This window comes from Thermobia domestica, chromosome 7 (assembly GCF_964235325.1).
Source record: "Thermobia domestica chromosome 7, izTheDome1.hap1.1, whole genome shotgun sequence".
In the NCBI taxonomy this organism is placed as follows: domain Eukaryota; kingdom Metazoa; phylum Arthropoda; class Insecta; order Zygentoma; family Lepismatidae; genus Thermobia; species Thermobia domestica.
This window is the reverse complement of record NC_137460.1, coordinates 254,534,039-254,553,370: the sequence shown is the minus strand read 5'-3', so window position 1 is coordinate 254,553,370 and position 19,332 is coordinate 254,534,039. Positions and strand designations below refer to the sequence as shown.

At 38.0% G+C, this 19,332-nt stretch overlaps 1 protein-coding gene across 5 annotated transcripts in view; it reads right to left on the bottom strand.

The window, feature by feature from the left end:
• The window catches only part of LOC145690836 (carcinine transporter-like), a 109,323-nt gene that overhangs the window by 46,183 nt on the left and 43,808 nt on the right, over nucleotides 1-19,332 (bottom strand). For all 5 annotated transcript variants that reach the window (XM_081766174.1, XM_081766173.1, XM_081766175.1 and 2 more), the window contains exons 3-4: nucleotides 13,482-13,717; nucleotides 5,936-6,063 (exon numbers count right to left, since the gene is read on the bottom strand). In XM_081766174.1, coding sequence (XP_081622300.1) covers nucleotides 5,936-6,063; nucleotides 13,482-13,717 — 364 coding nt within the window. The remainder of the gene's footprint in view (nucleotides 1-5,935; nucleotides 6,064-13,481; nucleotides 13,718-19,332) is intronic.

Genomic DNA, 19,332 nt, shown 5'->3' with positions numbered 1-19,332 from the left:
TCTAGGATCAATATTAACAGTCGAAAACAATATTCACGAAGAAATTAAATGTCGACTAAAAGCAGGAAATTAGTGTGATAATTTAAGTTCTCTTGTTGCGAAACATGTCAGGAATTTGAAGCTTAAAATGTATAAAACGATGATCATGCCTGTTCTGTATGGTTGCGGAACATGGTCGCTTGCTCTGAGGGAAGAACATAGACTGAAAGTATTTGAGAATAAGATACTGAGACTCGGATCTAAGAGGAACGGGATTGGTGAATGGCGGAAACTACATAATTTATACCGTTTACCAAACATTGTTAGGATCATCAAGTCTAGGTGGCTGAGGTGGACAGATCATGTAGCCAGGATAGAAGAAAATAGGAACGCTTTCAAAGTCTTAACTGGAAGACCAGTCGAAAAACGACCATTAGAAAGACCTAAGCTCATATGGAAGGCCAATATTAAGATGGATCACGCAGAAATAGGAATACAAACTAGAAAATGGTTCCAGTTGGCTACGGATAGAAGCCAGTGGAAAGCTTTTGTGAACGCGACATTCAACCTCCGGGTTCCATAGGCCATAGAGTTACTTAGTTAAAGAGAATATACAACCATCAACAAGGGGCTACACAACAGGCTATGTAATCTTAGCAACAATTTTAATACTGAGATGCAATTCAGTAAGATCAAAGTAATAAGCCTCCTTTTTCAACTCAAAGAAAATTGTATTGAAATTCGTTCATTCTTATCTGTGTTATTAATAGCTGGCAGGCGTAGAAATGCAATTTTGCTGGCGTCTGTGCAGACACGATGCGACGGAAGTTATACCTTACACGAGTTTCAGTGACTATCTTGAGCGTGTCATAATGTCCATTAACTCTGATACTTGGAACGTCTATTGTTATAGAAATTCCTTAATGCTCCACAAACCACGTACAATCATCCGTAGTAGGATCGAACACTTGCCGTTAAGGCACAATACCATAACATCATCGATGAAATTATCCCTAAGGGTAGCATATAAGGCACGAACGTATTCTAGAAATAATACAGAGTATTCAGAAAAACACCCAGAGATTTTAATTGGTTATAAAGTGAAAACTTTTTGGAACTTTGAGTTCATTTTTTGCATAAAGGCGTATCAACGCATAAAGTTTCATGTGGTATATGTTAATTACAGGCATTTGTTGTGAGCCTCACGTGTCACGTTGCAAACATGTATTCGATAATCAAGGTTACTCCAACTATTCAAAGCGTATACGGCGTGATTGTGTTGATAGCTTCTGTGATTCGTTCCTTCAGAATTTCCATGGTAGGGGTAGTGCAGATACTTACTCTATGTTTTTGATATACCCCCACAGTAAGAAATCACGTGCAGTAAGATCCGGCGATCTTTGAGGCTACTGGAAAAAACACTTGGTCATTGCGTCCAGCACGACCAATCCATCTGTTCGGCAGGAGCTCATTGAGAAACTTACGTACATTACGATGCCAGTGCGGTGTTGCTTCATCTTGTTAGAAAAGATAGTCACTTACCTCAGTAAGTTGTGAAATCAAACCGTAACATATCTAGGTAACTTTCGCTAGACACTGATTGACCTTCAAGATAAGAAGCGTGGCGTGGAGATTCTCCGATGCCCATATTTGCACATTGTGTCTGTTGATGTTTTCATGCAAGTAGAAGCTTGATTCATCACCGAAAATGGTCTTGGACATTAGGTTATCATTTTCGAGTATTTGTTGGAGATCCAAACAGAACAGCAGTCGCTTTGGATGGTGTTCAAGTTTCAACTTCTTCACTAATTGTAGTTTATACAGATAAAAATGCAAGCGTTTGCGTAACACATTGCTAACGTGCTTCTTGGAATTTGTAGTTCTTTGCTAGCTCTGCGCACAGATTTCTTGGGGCTCCGCACAAAGGTTTCTCTCACGTGATCAATAACTTCTTGCGGCACTGATGGTCGGCCGGTATGCCCTTTTCACTTTTCATAGATGCACCCTTCTTAACGAAATCGTTGTAAGTTACCACTTCAAAGCTGACTTGTTCGAAGGTAGTTTCACATGAAATTTGCACCTGAGCGCATTTTGCACAGACGCGACACTCTTTCTTGAGTGAAAATCCAAAATATACCACCTGCGTTGCTGTTTTGCTAGTGCCATCTTGAATTTACTACCTTTTAGCGGAACAAGGAGTGAATATTAAAACCTGTAGCAAAGAAACAAAAGTGTATTGAGTTAATACATTTTCTGACATATTATTTACAAAGATATTGCAAAAAGCTTTTTTCTTATAGTCAATAGAAACCACGGAGTGTTTTTGTAGAACAGCAAAACTGTCCCTAGATGTGACTTCAGTCTTAAGATCTCAGTAAGTTTCATTGTCGTGATGATCTCCCTGTAGCTGTTGTGGCTGAGGCTTTTGAGCAGACTGTTCTTCGTGCTGCTCATGGTTCCATTCCAGAATGCGGTGGCGACGTTTCCCGCCGGCGTGTTTCATGGTGGTCTGCGGAAATCCGTGAGGCTATCCTAGCTCGTCGGCACACTCTTGCCCCTTTTAAACGTCATCCCACTGCCGACCATCTGCAGCGTTTCCGCATTCTACGTGCTCGAGCTAGACGTCTTATCAAGCTTTCGAAGCGCCAAAGCTGGATGAATTACGTTTCGTCCATCAATAGTCGCACAGCGATGTCCACTGTGTGGCGTCGGGTCCGCTCTCTTAATGGCAATTCTCCTACTGTTGATGTTCCTGCTTTGTCTGTGAATGGTGTCTTAGTTACGCATCCTTCGGAGATAGCACACAATTTCGGTCAGTATTTTGCCTCTATCTCTGAGTCTGAACATTATCCTCCAGCATTCGTTCCCATTAGGGCGCGTTTAGAGCGGAACCCGTTAAACTTCCGTACCGCCAACAGCGAAGATTACAATGCTCCTTTCACCCTCGTTGAATTTGATTCTGCTCTTCGTGAATCATCCAATACTGCTCCAGGGCTTGATCGTATACCCTACGAGATGTTGCGCAACCTCCCCCGCGATACACAGCTTGCTCTCTTGCAACTGTATAATCGCCTCTGGGTCGAGGAGTTTTTTCCACCTGCTTGGCGTGAGGCTCTCGTTCTTCCTATCTTGAAGCCAGGCAAAGTCGCAACTAGCCCCACGAGCTACAGACCCATTGCTCTCACGAGCTGCGTCTGTAAGCTGTTAGAACGCATGGTCAACAAGCGCCTGGTGTGGCATTTGGAATTCAATTCACTTCTGAGCAAGCTTCAAAGTGGATTTCGTCGATTCCGATCGACTGCAGACAATCTCACTTATCTTGAGGGTCAAATTCAAGACGCCTTTCTCAACGGCGAACATCTTGTAGCTATATTTTTTGACTTAGAGAAGGCGTATGACACCACATGGCGTTACGGAATCCTAAAACAATTATATGACTGGGGTCTCCGTGGGCATATGGCCCAATTTATCTCGAATTTTCTTCACGAGCGACACTTTAGAATGCGTGTGGGTTCTAATCTCTCAGAGCGCTTTGTACAAGAAAATGGTGTTCCACAAGGCAGTGTCCTTAGTGTCACGTTGTTTGCTGTCGCCGTGAACAGCGCTCTTTCGGAGATCCAGGCTTCTGTGTCTGGTTTGCTGTATGTTGACGACCTTGTAATTTTCTGTCGCTCCCGTCACCTTTGCGGCGTTACTCGACAGCTTCAACTGACTCTCAATCGTCTTGTTCGCTGGTCGAATGAGACTGGATTTCGAGAAATCCCACCGAGAAATCCCAATGTGTTCACTTCTGCCAGCAGCGTACCTGCATTGTTGACCCGGACTTGTACCTCGATGGCACCCGTTTGTCATTCGTTGATACAGTCCGTTTCTTGGGTCTGGTCTTTGACCGTCGCTTGTCGTGGGCACCACATATACGGAATCTTAAATACTCTTGTCTTCGTGCTCTGAATCTCCTTCGTGTCCTTTCCCACCGCACATGGGGTGCTGATCGTACTGTTCTGCTTCGTTTGTACCGTAGTCTAATTCGGTCCAAGTTAGACTATGGCTGTATTGTCTATGGTTCTGCTCGTGCTTCTCTATTACGACAACTTGACACAGTGCACTTGGGTATTCGTCTTGCTACTGGCGCCTACCGAACTAGTCCCGTCGCCAGCTTGTATGCTGAGGCCAATGAACCTTCGTTATCATATCGTCGCAGCAGACTACTTCTTAATTACTCTGCGCATGTGCGTTGTATTCCAGACCACCCGTGTAGACCATGTCTCCGTGGTGGTCGGATATACGAGCGCTATGCTGCACGTCCTCGCTCTACACGTCCATGGTACATCCGTGCGTGTGAGAGTTTTCTTGGCGACGATTTCGTGTGGCCCTCTCTTTCATTGGTTCACTTTTGTGCTGTTCCCCCATGGCTGCTTCGTCTACCTCGCCATGATTTACGTTTGTCTATGCATTCGAAACAGCAAACTAGTTCCCAGGTGTACCAGCAAGAGTTTGCCGCACTGTTAGATCAGTACCCCGACTTTAGTGTGTTCTTTACGGACGGTTCTAAGAATGAGGATTCTGTAGGCTGTGCCTTTGTCACCGACGGGGCCAGCTCCGAATTTCTTTTGCATCGCCTGTGTTCCGTCTTCACTGCTGAATTGACTGCAGTTAAGCTTGCCTTAGACCACGCTCTCACGCTTTCCCTCCGTCGTGTGGTTATTTGCACCGATTCTCAGAGTGTGATTTTGAGTCTACAGAATGTCTTTAGTATGCACTCTGTCGTGCAGGACATTCTTGTGAGATGCCATGAATTGCAGCAACAGGGTTGTGTCGTCGTTGTCTGCTGGGTGCCAGGTCATGTCGGTATCCGGGGAAACGAACGTGCTGACACAGCTGCCAAGAACGCCGCCTTGGCCGGGGTTGCACTGGAGCATAGCCTTCCCTGCTCCGATCTTCAGCGTCATTTCTATTCTTTGTTGCGCTCTCACTGGCAAGCAGATTGGGACCAGGCTCTTGAGAATAAGTTACATGTAGTCAAGCCACTCCTAGGAGAATGGCGTACGTCGTCGTGCCATCGTCGTCGAGATGAAGTGCTCCTGGCGCGTCTGCGTATCGGACACTCTCATCTGACGCATGGCTACTTGCTGCAAAGATGGAACCGTCCGTACTGTGAGGAGTGTATAGTCCCGCTGAGTATTCAGCACTTTCTTGTTGAATGTCCTGAATACTCAGCTCTCAGAGAACGTTTCGGATTGCCTTCTGTTCTTACCCGCGCTTTGGGGGATTCACATGATATTGTTCGCCGGGTACTTGACTTTGTTAAAGCTTCTGGGGTTGCTCACGTTCTCTGAGCTGTTTTAATGTGTCGTCGCTTTTTATTGCTGCTAAATTTTTAATTTCTTTTAGCTTTTATTGTTTTTCTCTATATTGTTATTGTTATCTGTTTTAGATTATTTATTCTTTTATTTTCTCTTTTTCATTTTCTCCTTTTATTTAGCAGCACGTTCGTTTATTGCGCTCTAGTGTTTTAACCTTTTTCTCTTTACATCTTTTAGTCCAGAGCAACCGTATTGATCGTGACGGGGACATGTAGACTCGTTGCTAACGTCCCCATTAACTCCCTATTCATTCATTCATTCAGTCAGTCTTAAGATGTGGAAATTGTCCCTATTCTGTAACTTTGACCAACAAAGTATTACAATTTATCTAAGCATGAGTGATATTATGGAATACCTTTCTTAAGCACTTCAGTATGCATTTTAATTTTATCCTATATTTAGTTTTCTTATGTAATTGTGCTGAAGCAGTAGTCTAGATTCCCTTTAATTAAAAAAATGTATTAATTCCCTTTAATTATTTCACTGTGGTCAATCTTCCGTCAGTCAGTTAATTTTTACTACAATAACAAATCTTTTAAACATAATTAATACTTAAATGTTACACAATGTTTTTAAACATAATTAATACTTACTTATAACTTCTCTCTCACTGGCGTTCAGAGTTAATATTTCATGAAACCCTGGCTCCTCGACCCACGACTCATTGACATTGTACATTTTACACTTGCTGAAGCTGTGTTCTCCTCTGTTATCCAGTTCTCTGCAAGGAAACAATATGATATACTGTAAACGACACATGAACTGTGTTTTAGTTTGATTTCCATAGTTAAATTTTTCGTCAATATATGAATATTTTTACTATTTAATTAGGGATTTGCATATGAGGTTTAATAGAATTTGCATACGTATCTGCGGGAGCATGAATCTTTTATTGGTATTTTTATGTATATATAGTGTTATGTTGTTTATTTTGAATATGTAATTTGAACATTAGCTAACTACAGGACAGGACATCAGAATGGAGTAATGATATTTTAATAATAATTAATATAAACTTCGAAGAAGAGAGAAAATTCTATAGTTAAGATACGCTATTTTGCTGGCAGAGAAGCAGCGAAGGCTCACACACACAAAAAAAAACCTAAAGAAAGCTTGTGTTCCTAACGGAGCCCTGGCCGCCCACGTCGTGAGAAAATATAGGAATCAATGTAACCATCTGTATATGGGTGGAATACCTATGAGCTCCAGTTTTCGAATATACGGATAGCTAGTCTCAATTCCTAGGGTAGTTGTAGGCAGGAGCATTCACTGCCACGATAGCGACACGGAGTCGCAAAATACAATGCTTTCAAAATCATAAAATTTTTAGCGTGTCTATGAGAGAATCCAGAATACAAAGAGGTGCTAGTTTTTCAAGACACACCCCTTTTTAGCAAGTTTGGCTCTAGATGCGTCGTTTGGTCAACGATCTCCCGTCAGAGTAAGGGAAGTTGACAAATTCAAAATTGTGGACGAGTCCACTTGAGTATTAGTGGTAGTCGTCTAGAACGCTGTTTGTCGTAGTACGGTGACAGCCGCAAGATGTCTCTGTTTAAAAGATTGTTTCTGCTGCTCCGCTGATACATGATGCGTGTATAATAGTATGTGTAATGTTTTGTAAATAAACTTTCTGGGTGTTCCCGTAGTTTTAGATATATTTAGCTCGATATATATTTTACTTACTATAATTGGCTTGTACTAATGACAGTTATGGACCTAGCCTATGGTTGTGGAAGGTATTCAGAAGACGAACACACACCTCAGTTTTATATTTTTTTTAAACCTTGGCGAAATGCACTACTGTTGGCAGAGAGAAGAGAACTCGCTAATTGTTTTATATTGCTTATTTTCATGTGTCAGGCTACGACAGCCTTGTTTAGGGTTCATTTCATATGTTAGTCTCTGGTGTGGTTTATTTAAATGTGTAATTAATATGAATAAGCAAATAATAAGCATAATCCTTCAATGCATCAGTTTCAGAAAGTTGCAATATTCAATGTCACTTGGACAGACAGTTACGGGTGTCGCCACTAGATGGTACCACTCGTCAAGTAGTGTACGTAAACCTGTCAAGTGATCAAGTGTGAATAATTTTGGTTGTTTATTTTAATTTTTCTATTATATACAACACAGTGTTAGTGAGTGACATACACTAAGTGAAAGCTTGATTAATAAGCTATCTAACACGCATAGTGACTGTTAATGATGTTATTGAAGTGAACTACAAAGTGAAAAAGAATTTGAAAAGTGTTAACGATCGAAATATTTAGGTCATTAAGAGCCTACAGGTGAGGGATGTACCTCCCACACCCATTTCGAGTGAAGCGGGCTATAGTGGTTTGGCCCAACCCAAAAGTTGGAGCGAACAATGAACCGTGAGGGAAATATAACATTTCGGGACACCAGAGAAAAGACAGTTGCTTCTTGGATCGTGAATCGTGTACATCGAACACGAAATTCAGAGTGATTAATTTTACCGCCAGTTACTTGCAATTTTATAATCAACATTCGTTGTGTGCAGATATGCGTGGAACATATCAGTGATTTAGTTCAAACCAGATACATAGTGCGTGTGTTATATTAAATGTGCACTAAGCACCAATTTACCGCCTGTTAATCTTCGTAACGCTGAACTCATATTCTGTTGGTAGAATGAGAGCGTAGGAGGAACTACCAATATTTACTAATGTGCGGTTTGCGGGACTGTCCGCAAAGTGATTTTATATTAATTAAAACATTTACAAAGTGTCACTAGTGTGAAGAGACAATCCTTCAACGTATATTATGTGAAGTGCTTCGCACAAGTTTCAACTTTTGCTGTTTAACGTCACACGCCATGTCATCTGTTAATATTGTTTCCAGTTAGGCGCAGTATTGGTAAAAGACAAACTCTATGCCTAACTCTTTAGGCCGTCACCAATACTACGATACGGTACAGAGTATTTAAATGCTGGTTAATACAAGTGACTGAGCTTTTACGCTTGTATAAAGTAGGCGCGGTTAGTGCAATATAACGCCAATGCATCAGATAATGACAGGCTAATGGAACTCTCAGTATATATTCAGTTATTTAATATTGCCATTACATAGAGGTCTGCCCACAGAACCGCCGCTTACGCAGCAGAACTCCAGAGTTAGAGGGAGTACGACTGGTGGGATAGTATAGCAGCACGACAGGAGAAGACGGAGAATGGTCGCCGGAAACGGAAGAAATACTCCAAGGAGGTGCATACCATAGTGAAAGGCAGAGACACTGCAAGTGAGAAGATATTGGGATAAATAATTAAAACGTGCACGAACAATAAAAATATGAGAGCTCAGAAAAGGTGATTAAGTTTCAAAGAGAAATAATTTTATTAAAATATTTTTTTTCAGGTCTCATTGCGAGACCGTGCGCGCGCGTGTGCTTCTGTAAAATCTCAATATTATGTGCATCTTATATATTGAAGCGGTGCATTAAAAAAGATTATCCCTGGAATTATGGACTTCTTTCTTGTCTACAGTACAGAATGGCCGTAAGGTATGTGTTACCCTTTTGTTCTTTTGTTTCCTTTTCAGGCCAGAAGCTGGGTTTATGAAGGAATCGTGAAGGCGATGTGTGTATCTTGGGTATCTTTCTCATGCAGGATGGGTGTTAAAACCATAGATTACCTGTAATCTAGAGTTTCATGCTAAAACTAATTTTGTTTTACTTTTCAAAATTTTAATTTCATTGAATTTAAGACTCTACCGACTGAACTCATTTAGTAAATTAACTTTGTGACTGGAGGTTGCATTAATTTGGAGTAATTTTTAGTTTACATATCAAGTCTCCTCCCACATTTGCATTTTGCATATTAATTATTTTATTGATTTTATTCATATTATGCAATCTTCCTTCCTCCCGCTCACAATACCTTGTACACACTACTGTGCTAAATGTTGGAAAAGACAACACATTAGAGACCTGCACGGGCCGAAGTTTTCGGCCCGAGCCTGGCCCGGCCCGATAAGTTTTTTAAAATTCTTGGCCCAAGCCCGACCTCGGTCCAATAAATTTTAAAAGATTTTGACCCGACCCCGGCCCGATAAATTTTTAAAAAATTTAGCTCGAAGCCCAATCTTTCTCAAAATTTAGTGTTAAACTTGACCTAACCCTCAGAAACATTTTCTAAACTCTGGTTCACAACCTGACGCTTGCCTCCCGAATGGTACCATTGTCTCCTAGAACTTTGTTTGTCATCGAGAGAACAAAAATCTAACTTAATTGATTTTTAGCATAATGTGAAGATGGCAATATTGTTTAGCGACAGGCAAAACTTTCCCACCCCTTCTTGTCATATTTTGGGTTCAGTGAAAGTCAAGGTCAGAGTTCAATTTACCGTGCAATGCCTGCAATCCTCTATAGTGAAAGTGGAGCCGCTAAGCAACACAAACTGTAAACAGCTATTGCATTCTTTGTAACATTTTTCACGGGCACACTTCTTCAACGTTTGGCTTTATTCCAATTATCGTTTAACGAAAGTCAATAATTATTAAAAAAAATTGCAATTAATCGGCCCCAGCCCGGCCCGATCTGAAGAGAAATCAGTGTCGGCCCGCCCAAAGAAATAACAGGGTCGGCCCGCTCAAGCCAGGCCCGTGCAGGTCTCTACAAAACATGCCTTAATTTTCCTACTTCCAAGAAACGTTTCTATCTATTAAAGGCATTTGAGGAACGTTGCGCACAGAATCATTTTGATAAATATCTTAAGATTTCTTATTTAAAAGGAGAAAGAAGGACACAAAGCAGTTGCATAAACGACAATAGCGGGGATAGTAATATTGGGGCATTTGGTAGAGAGCTTCTATTCCCTACCAAAAGAACATCCATTTACTTAAACATCATCTCTATCTTCGCGTATTGACGGCAAATGCTTCAAGTTATTTGACAACAAATAAGGCCTAATCAGAAGCGCAATCCTGCGCAACAAATTTTATAAAAAGAAAAGGGGCTATAAGAAGATATTGTAACTGTTAATTAATACTCATATTTGACGATTTTCTAGCAAAAACAATCAAAAATGATTTTATTCTCCTCCTAGTAACAGAAAATAAAACAAACATAACTTCCCACTTTCAAATAACAGCAAATATTAACCCCTTTAATGGATAATGTGAAATGAAAGCAAGCATAAGAATGGTGAAAGAAGCATTTAAGAGGAAGAAAATTATCTTTTGTGGGCTCTTGAATAAATGAGAAAAGGCTTGTAAAATGCTTCGTGTGGAGTTTCGTTCTGTATGTGGCAGAAACACAGACATCACACAAAAGCGATAAAAAAAAAATGGAAGCTTTCCGAAATGTGGGTGTGCAGAAGCATGGGGAGAAATAGGTGAGTAGAGTGGAAAATGAATAAGAGGTTGTTATAATTGGTGGAGAGACAAGAACAATTTTAAATGTAATTGAAAAGAGGAAGATAATCTGGTTAATGCATAATATGAGAAGGAACTTCATGAGAGACGTGAGAGCAGTGGTGATAGGTAAGAGAGGAAGGAGGCTGGTCGGTATCTAAACAGAAATCGTATGTGAGGACAAAGAACTTTGGAGCTTAACTGAAGACTATAAAGCATTGCGGTAAGCAACCTCCCAACAATGGGATAATACGAGAGCCACTATTAATATTTTGAACCTAACAATGAGAAAAAACTGTAATTTGCCATTGAAAATTGATTTATTGTTTCTCGAAATATTCTCCTTTATGATCAATATACTTTTACATTCGTTCGAACCATTTGTCAAAGCATTTCTTCCAATCTTCTTGAGACACCTCCATAATATGGTTTTTAAACGCATCAACGGCTTCTTCCGCCGACGAAAATCGTTGTCCACGCAATTTATTCTTGACATTCGGGAACAAGAAGAAGTCGTTTGTGTGCCAAATCAGGACTGTACGGTGGATGACCCATCAACTCGATTTTTTGAGTGTTCAAATAGTCGGCTGTTAGACGAGATGTGTGAGAGCTCGCATTGTCTTCATGAAGAATGATTCGACGGCGCTTGTTTGTTTTCCGTATTTGACCGAAGATCTCCGGCAAACGAATTGTTGTGTGCCGTTCACACTTGACCGTTCTACCTTCCTCTAAAGGCACAGTTACCGCATGGCCAGCTTTCCCGAAAAAACAGACGACCATTTGCTTCGATGTACTTCGAGCGCGAAAAACTTTTGTTGGATTTGATTCATCTTGAAATACCCATATACAGTCGACTGCTATTTACGTTGCGGCTCATATGCATACATATCCATGATTCGTCACCTGTTACAATATTATATATACATCTTTTGAAGCACCGCCATTGTATTTATTGAACATTTGTGTGCACCAATCTACGCGAGCTTCTTTTTGAGTTTTTGTCAAATTATGTGGGATCGAACGAGAACAAACCTTTCTCACAGCAAAATGATCATATAGTATTTTATACATGCTGGTGGAACTAATGCCTAGGGTTGCCTCAATCTTACAGTATGTCACATGACGATCTTGCAGTTTCAGGATTTGCTCAGCATCAATGTTTTCTTGAATAACAACTGATTTTGAACGACCTTCGCGAATTTCGTCAGTGAGCGAATGGCGGCCACGAGTAAAATCGTTATACCAGCGTTTCACAGTGGCAAAGGATGGGGCTTCATCGTCAAATATGGAAGTAAGTTGGTGCAATCTTGTCTTGAAAATCCACGTCGAAAATCGTAATAAATCATCACACGAAAATGTTCACGAGTTAATTCAATTTTTCTGTTGTCACACGCAATCTCCAAGTCTAGTATTTCTTTCAGAAGAAATGTTCCGGCGGGGGGGGGGGAGCACTGCTGGTACTATTCTATTTATTATTATATTATAGACATATTATTTTGGTCTCCGGGAAAGGCATTCTCATAGCTCCGGGGGGGGGCAGTGCCCCCAACAAACATGCCTGGAAGAAACACTGTTCAAGTCAACGTAAACAACACAAATAAAGCTATTGACAAAACATTTGAAATGCGGTTATGGTCAACAATGTCAAACGTTTGTAACCAAACGAAAAATGGCGCATAACTACAATCAGTGTTGCGAAGGCACAAAATATAAATAGTGGCCCTCGTACAAATGATGATGATTATTATTAATGGGGAATGTATCTTTGGATGCGCTCCGAAAGCGACACTAAATCGTGGTGTGTGTCTATAGATGTGTTTAATAAAAGACTTCTCTGTCCTCGACAAGTGCGTCTTGAGACTGTCTTTTGGATTTATATTCGGCATGGTTCTGCCATCCATCAGATAATAAAAGCACCCGAGGGGTAACTACTGAAAACAAAGTTCCCATCAAAGAGTTGAATATTTTTAGGAAGTATACAACACATACAACTTCTGTTTAGAAAAAGAAATTTTATGGCAGCAATTCCGTTTCCTTCATTGCTCTTGTAAAAGTAACATCGAAATCCGTACTATTGCTACTTCATTGAACGAAATTAGCAGCACTTCACTTAGGCTACGATATATCAGTTTCGTGCCCACTGAAACTAAAATTCGATTGCGATTATAAAGAAGACAAACGTATGACACGAACGACAAACAAAGCAATCATGACATTTTTCTTTACTTCTATTCTATGATGTTAAAATCGTTTAAGGACAAAAGAAAATACATTCCGTCAAATTTAAAAGATCCTTCGCTTGCTTGTAATTTGGGCGATATTATTGTCAATCTCACTTCATGAGAATGTCTCGACAGACCAGCTTTTGAGATCAATAGCGCACTGGTTACACTGTGAGTAAACATTTCCTTTCTGTGATGAACTATATACCCATCACCGTTTGCACTCTGGTTACTTACAGAACGAAGTCCCAGCATTCCTTGCTCTAGGTGGCGGTAAGAAAACTTTATCAATAATACAGACACAAATGCAACTGACAATAGAGATGTTTCGTAGGTATCATATTTATTCTAACTCTAGTGGTTTTTAACGGCTTGTTTTCTTTCAAGTTAAGGACGTTTTATTATCTGTTCCCTGCACAGCGGTGGCACCTGTGGGCACATACCTAGCAAGCCTATTTATATAAGCGGGCCTATTTCCCTCTACAGACTGCAGTCTACCTGAACAGACACCACTAGTCTAAAATGTGAACGAAACAGTGAATCTTACCTTGGTAGAGTCAGATTCTTCCATTCTTCCAGCGTAAAGTTGGTCAGATTTCTTCCCGGGACTTTGCACCAATGTTCCGGAATGTTCATCGAGAATACCATATTAGTGAATGGCATTGCTATAAGTATGCAGAAAAGTGCATTTCCCAAGTACAAGAAGCGTTTCTGGAATGGTCCGAAGTGGCCAATAGCCTTCATGAGCTTATCATATTCTTCGCTGCTTGCTTTCTCTTCATCCTGTTACAAAATACAGTAAAATACATTATGTAATAATTCAAATATTATTCCAGTGTTTTTTAATGAGACCTTTTCAAGGTATTTGTTATTTACTTATAATAAAAAAGTATTTGTTTAGGTAGAAAATATTTTAGGTTTTCTTTAAAATAATAATTATAAAATAATAGAGCATTTAATTTCCTTCAAAATGCTGTTTGTTTAATCGAAATCGGATCATTGGTTATTGAATTATATTCTAAAGTAATTTAAATGATTTTTTAAAAGGAAGTTTCTTTCTTAGCACGAGTGTTACGCTTGCCACCACGAGGGACTTGCATTGCGCATCCCTCTCTCTTCTCCAAGTCTCGAGGATTGTGCGAGTGGCGTGACCAACACTACTCCTATATATATCATCAGATAGAGTTGAAATCATCGAATAGTGTTAAGGTCATCAGTTAACACTAAAATCAATCGTAATTTTGGCATGAAAAAATTATTTAGTCATTGATAATGAAGTAAATCGTACTATTTCACGTGGTACAATTGTTTAGTGAAAGTGTGGTTCAGGCACAGTTAAAATTCTACTGTAAAATAAGGAAGTGCTGAAATGTTAATTTTCTTTGCTAAACCAGTTCTGTGTTCCCGTCAAACTAGTCTATATACATTACTACTGTTAACTTAATAAAATACCTGAATTTAATGAAATTCCTTTAAATATGAGAAAAATTAGACAAATTAAATTGATTGGTTTTAAAACTCACTTCTAACTTTAAGGACCATGCAATTAAGTAAGATTTCTTTCTTTTTCTAATGTTCAATCTAAATTGTTTACTTGTTAATGAATATCCTTTGTTTAAATAAATTCATTTTGTAAATTAAAATTTCGCAAAGGATTAACTTGTGTGAATTTAACCAGGATACTTTAGAGTTTTTGAACACTTGTAACATGTCAAGAGCGCCATTTCAGATTTCGCTTGGGGGTTCAAGACCCCTTGATATAAGTAAAATTTCGCGTTTTTCACTGACTTGTTACTATTCTATTGATAAAATCTATACAAATCTCAAACTGAGTGGCGGCAATTGCTCCTCCCTGCCCCCTAAATGACGCCCCGGCATGACGTGTTTGCGTTTAAACAAGTAACTAAAGAATATTTAACTGTTTGTTGCTATTAAAAACTTAGATTAATAAATTCTGTAGTAAAAACAAGTTAAAATTCTTTCGAATCAGATTTTTTTTGTTAGTATCGAATCTTGATGTGTAATTTCTTTGATATTTTTTTTAAAATTACATAAATGGAGTATTAAGTTTGTATGAAATGTTGAATTTTTCTAAATTGTTAATTTGTTAGAATTAAGTAAACTGCTAAATAACAGACTTAGTAAAACTATAAAAGAGAATTGAAATTTAATATTAGAATTGAATACTTTATCTGCATATTCCTTGCACATGTACTAGTCGTGGAAGAAGGACTAGTCACCGACACACGGAGGAAATTTGATGAGTTGTTAATGGAATGTTTTCTTCAATTATATTTCTCTCTGCGCGTGGTTTCAACTCATTTTCATATTTATTGTAGAGTAGCTAGTAGTGTCTGAACAATGCAATGCACAATTATTGATCTGCCTTAATGTCGTTTATTCATAACTAAATTGGAAACGAAGTAACTTTAGTTTTTTTATTTAAATTTAAACTTAATGTGAAAAAGTTTGAATTGAAAGTTAATTGGTTCATTGTTTGATGTTAAACAATAGGGAATTTAATTTAATTGCATACATATAATTGACCCTAGGACTGTTCCTTGTGGCACGCCATACTGGATTGTTCTACTGTACATTCACTTCGAAAGTTTCCAATTTGGACAGTCTGTTTTGTGTTACTTAAATAGCTACCAAACGAAGATAATGCTATTTCTCGTGTTCCACATTCCTCAAGCTTGTATAGCAGAATTTTGTGTTATATTGTATCAAATGTTTTAGATAATTTCAAAAATACTGTAATAAGCATTTCGTTATTTGACAAATATTTACAGCAATGTAGGTATATTGTAATTTACAAATACTATATACAAAGTATAACAATATAACAAATTATACCAGAACCGGTTACACAACAACTTTCTTAAATTAGTGTAACTATGACAATGTAATAAAGAAGCTTAAATAGAAGTCAGTTAGCATATTGTACTTGAATACATCATCTATTGTTTTTTTTAATCAAATTAAGGCACCTGTCTTTAGAAAAGTTTAGTAAATTAATTTTAATTTATTGCTATTTTGTATAATTGAATTATTCATTAATTGCCATTAAAATTTGAAGAGAATTTAAACCCTTTTAGTGGATTTATTCATTTTGAAGTATAAATGGTTTGAATGATCGCGAGCACTTATGAAATATTGAAGAAGAGGAAGAAGTAAATGGGGAATTCATGTGGAGTAGGTATATTTTGAAATCTTCTAATTTTGATAATTTAGCCAAATATAAAAAATTAAAACGAATGAACTTGGGAAATTCTTGCTTCATATGTATGTTTTAGAATTAACTCATTCATATCGGACTCCCGAAGAGGAACATCAAAGTAATTTAATGACCGTGTCTATAGCGACAACTCCCATTCCTGACTTCTCTTTACTTTTATTAGAAAGAGGAAAGAAAGAGTAAGAAAGAAGAGAAGGAGGTAGGAGAAAGGAGGAAAAGGGGGAGGCGAAAAGGAGAAAGGAAGAAGTAACTAGAGATAAAGGATTACTGGATAATTATGGAAATATGGTAGAGATCTGAATAGTTATTAAAAAAGTGATTCATATTCGAAGGTTATTACTTGAGGATCAATTTTGAAGTGATTCCAAAGAGACACGTTACCTCATACGATCCCGACCTGGATCCAGGCAACTGCACAAGTGGGAGTTGCCCTAACCCAACCCAGGTGACGAGAAGATTAATTTAATTCTTTGTCTATTATTTCGATATGTTAAATAATCTGTATCCAGTATTCGAATATTCATAATGGAGATCGAACACACATTTGCATTAGCCAAAAAAACAAAGTAATGGATATATTTTCTACAAATAGAAATTTTGGGATTTCTGAAAAGACTGTCGTTATTCAGGCTCATCCTGTTATCTTAGCTTTTCTCCCAGAGCCGATTTAGATTACTTTAGAAGTAATCTTTCATGACCTCCGTCATACACTAATGCATATAACATGCTATTACACATTTATTATGAACACTATCATAGTAAATCAATATTAAATGCTACCACTTAAAACTAAATTTATCATTCATTCACACACACTCACATACATACAGGACAGCGTATTGATATGGGTAAAAATAGTTTAAAAGAAACCATCTAACTACAATTTGGTGCACATTTCTTACATCTACTGCGAAATTAAACACAGAATTTATAATCATGCAATAAACATACATATAAATGTATCAATCCACATATGAAATTGAACAACGACAATGTAATGATATATATAAAATTTAACTTTTGGGAAAAATGACGTAAGTCCGTGAATATAATTTCATTATGCAATATTATGAGAAAAGAAAAAAACTTAAGATGAGGATTAAAATGAGTCTATATCTCATATATGAAAATTTTAAAGTAATAACATGAGTTCTCTCTCGTACTTTAGACGAGCTATAATATCACGCATATTATCAACGCACCCTTTCTGGTGTCCACGCATTTAACTTCGTTTCATTTTCATATACACATATGAGCTTATGTTTACTAATCGTAACCGATATATATATTCTGTCCATAGAAGTATTTATCGATACCTTTCTGCCATTTCTAGTATCAAGAGAGCAAAGTTTTGTTACTAGTATCACAGCAACTATGTTACTGATTCAGTCATGCCATTTATTATTCTATTCATTAACTATCCTTAAATCACTATCACCTGATATCACCAGGTGGACACATTTATCGTTAGATCTACACAACGTATACAGAAATAAGAGGTTTCCAAGTCCAGAAGTATTTTTGTTTATATTGAGAGCACGATTAATGAGGTGGAAACACTGGTCAAGTTTGAGGATTTGCATAGGAGGGATGGAATCAAGATGTAATTTTACAGAATGATTTAAGTTTACTGGTTTCAGGGTAGATTTATAATACATTAGGGTTAGATGACCTGCTTTAAACCATGCTACATGCAGTTAATGCAATACAGATGAGGTTAGTTGTTACATATGTTATTCAATAGTATCACAAAGATTGAAGAAAATATCTAATATGCGGCAGTATTTTCTAACATTTACATTTTATATTTATCGGATATGTCGGATCCATGGTAACCAAGAACCGTTCGGGGTAGGTACCAAGACCCTTTACACATATTTTTCTATTCAATTAAACATTATATATTTTACTTTAATATATTTCTATTCCACACGTATTTATATATCGATATACATACACTCAATAATCATTTAAACTTTCAAATTGATAACTCCAACAAATTAAAATTTTTATGTTTGCAACACTTCACAAAACAAAATCCGAATATATCCCAAATTTGGCTAACTGACCGTTCATATTCTCAAGCATTTTATTTAAAATAGTAGACCTTTAATTGGCAGGGCAGGCACGTAAATACAAAATATATACAAATATATGACTAAAATTGTTAACACTACTTTTGGGTTACTACTACGTTACCAAGACAACGACAACATTAACGTCTGTGGTTACCAATGGAAACAAAAGTAGAAATGACTGATAGTCTAACGGAGAATTCCGAACGAATAATGAAGAAAGGATAAAAAAGAAAAAAAAAACTTATTGTGTACTGAACCATCGCTCGCTATCCCAGTTGGTAAAAATATGACGGAAAGAAAAAAAAACTGTTCCTTAATATTTAACGAATACCTCCACAAATCGTGTCTCACGACATCTCAGTCGGTAATTCAGGTTTAAATTATATACATTAAGTGGTCGATATTTGTCAAGTTCAAAAGTTGGAGGGGGAAGGTTAAAAATAAAGAAATCTTGAAGAGAATAGAGGGATAGATAGAGAAGAGAAAGAAAAAGCAAAAGCGGCGCCAAAGGAATAAGCTAGGACACTAAAACTACAAAGATAAGTGGTCGAATTTCGACATGGAACAATCCACGGCCAAATATACTTTCACAGACCGAAAAAAGGTGGCCTACTAGAACGCGTGGCCCAACGGGGCCTCTGATTGCCTAAGTACGAGTCCGTGGCTTCTAGGCAACCATCTCACAAGGAATAAGACCTGTGGAATGATTGACTATTAACCGTTTCCGGTATCAATTCACTCCGATTACGGCCGGTCTAGCTGGAAGTGTCAGTGTGGTCTCTAATTTAGAATTTCAAAAAAAAAAAAAAATATCCGAACCCTCAGAAACTAGGAAGAGTTCCGAGTAAAGTATAGAAAACTGGACTAAAGTCGATAAAATAGAAGAAATCCTAACAGGGATTTGCCAAAATATAAAAAAATAAAATTAAATAAACTTTGTACTAGAAAGTTGTTTGCCAAATCTCACTAGTGGCTCCCAAGCTGCAAGGGGCCAACCTTGAGGCGTCAACTAATTTCAAACACTATATACTAGAAATAAAAAGAAGTGAAAATTCATGGGTAATGGGGTTTAGACGCTGTGG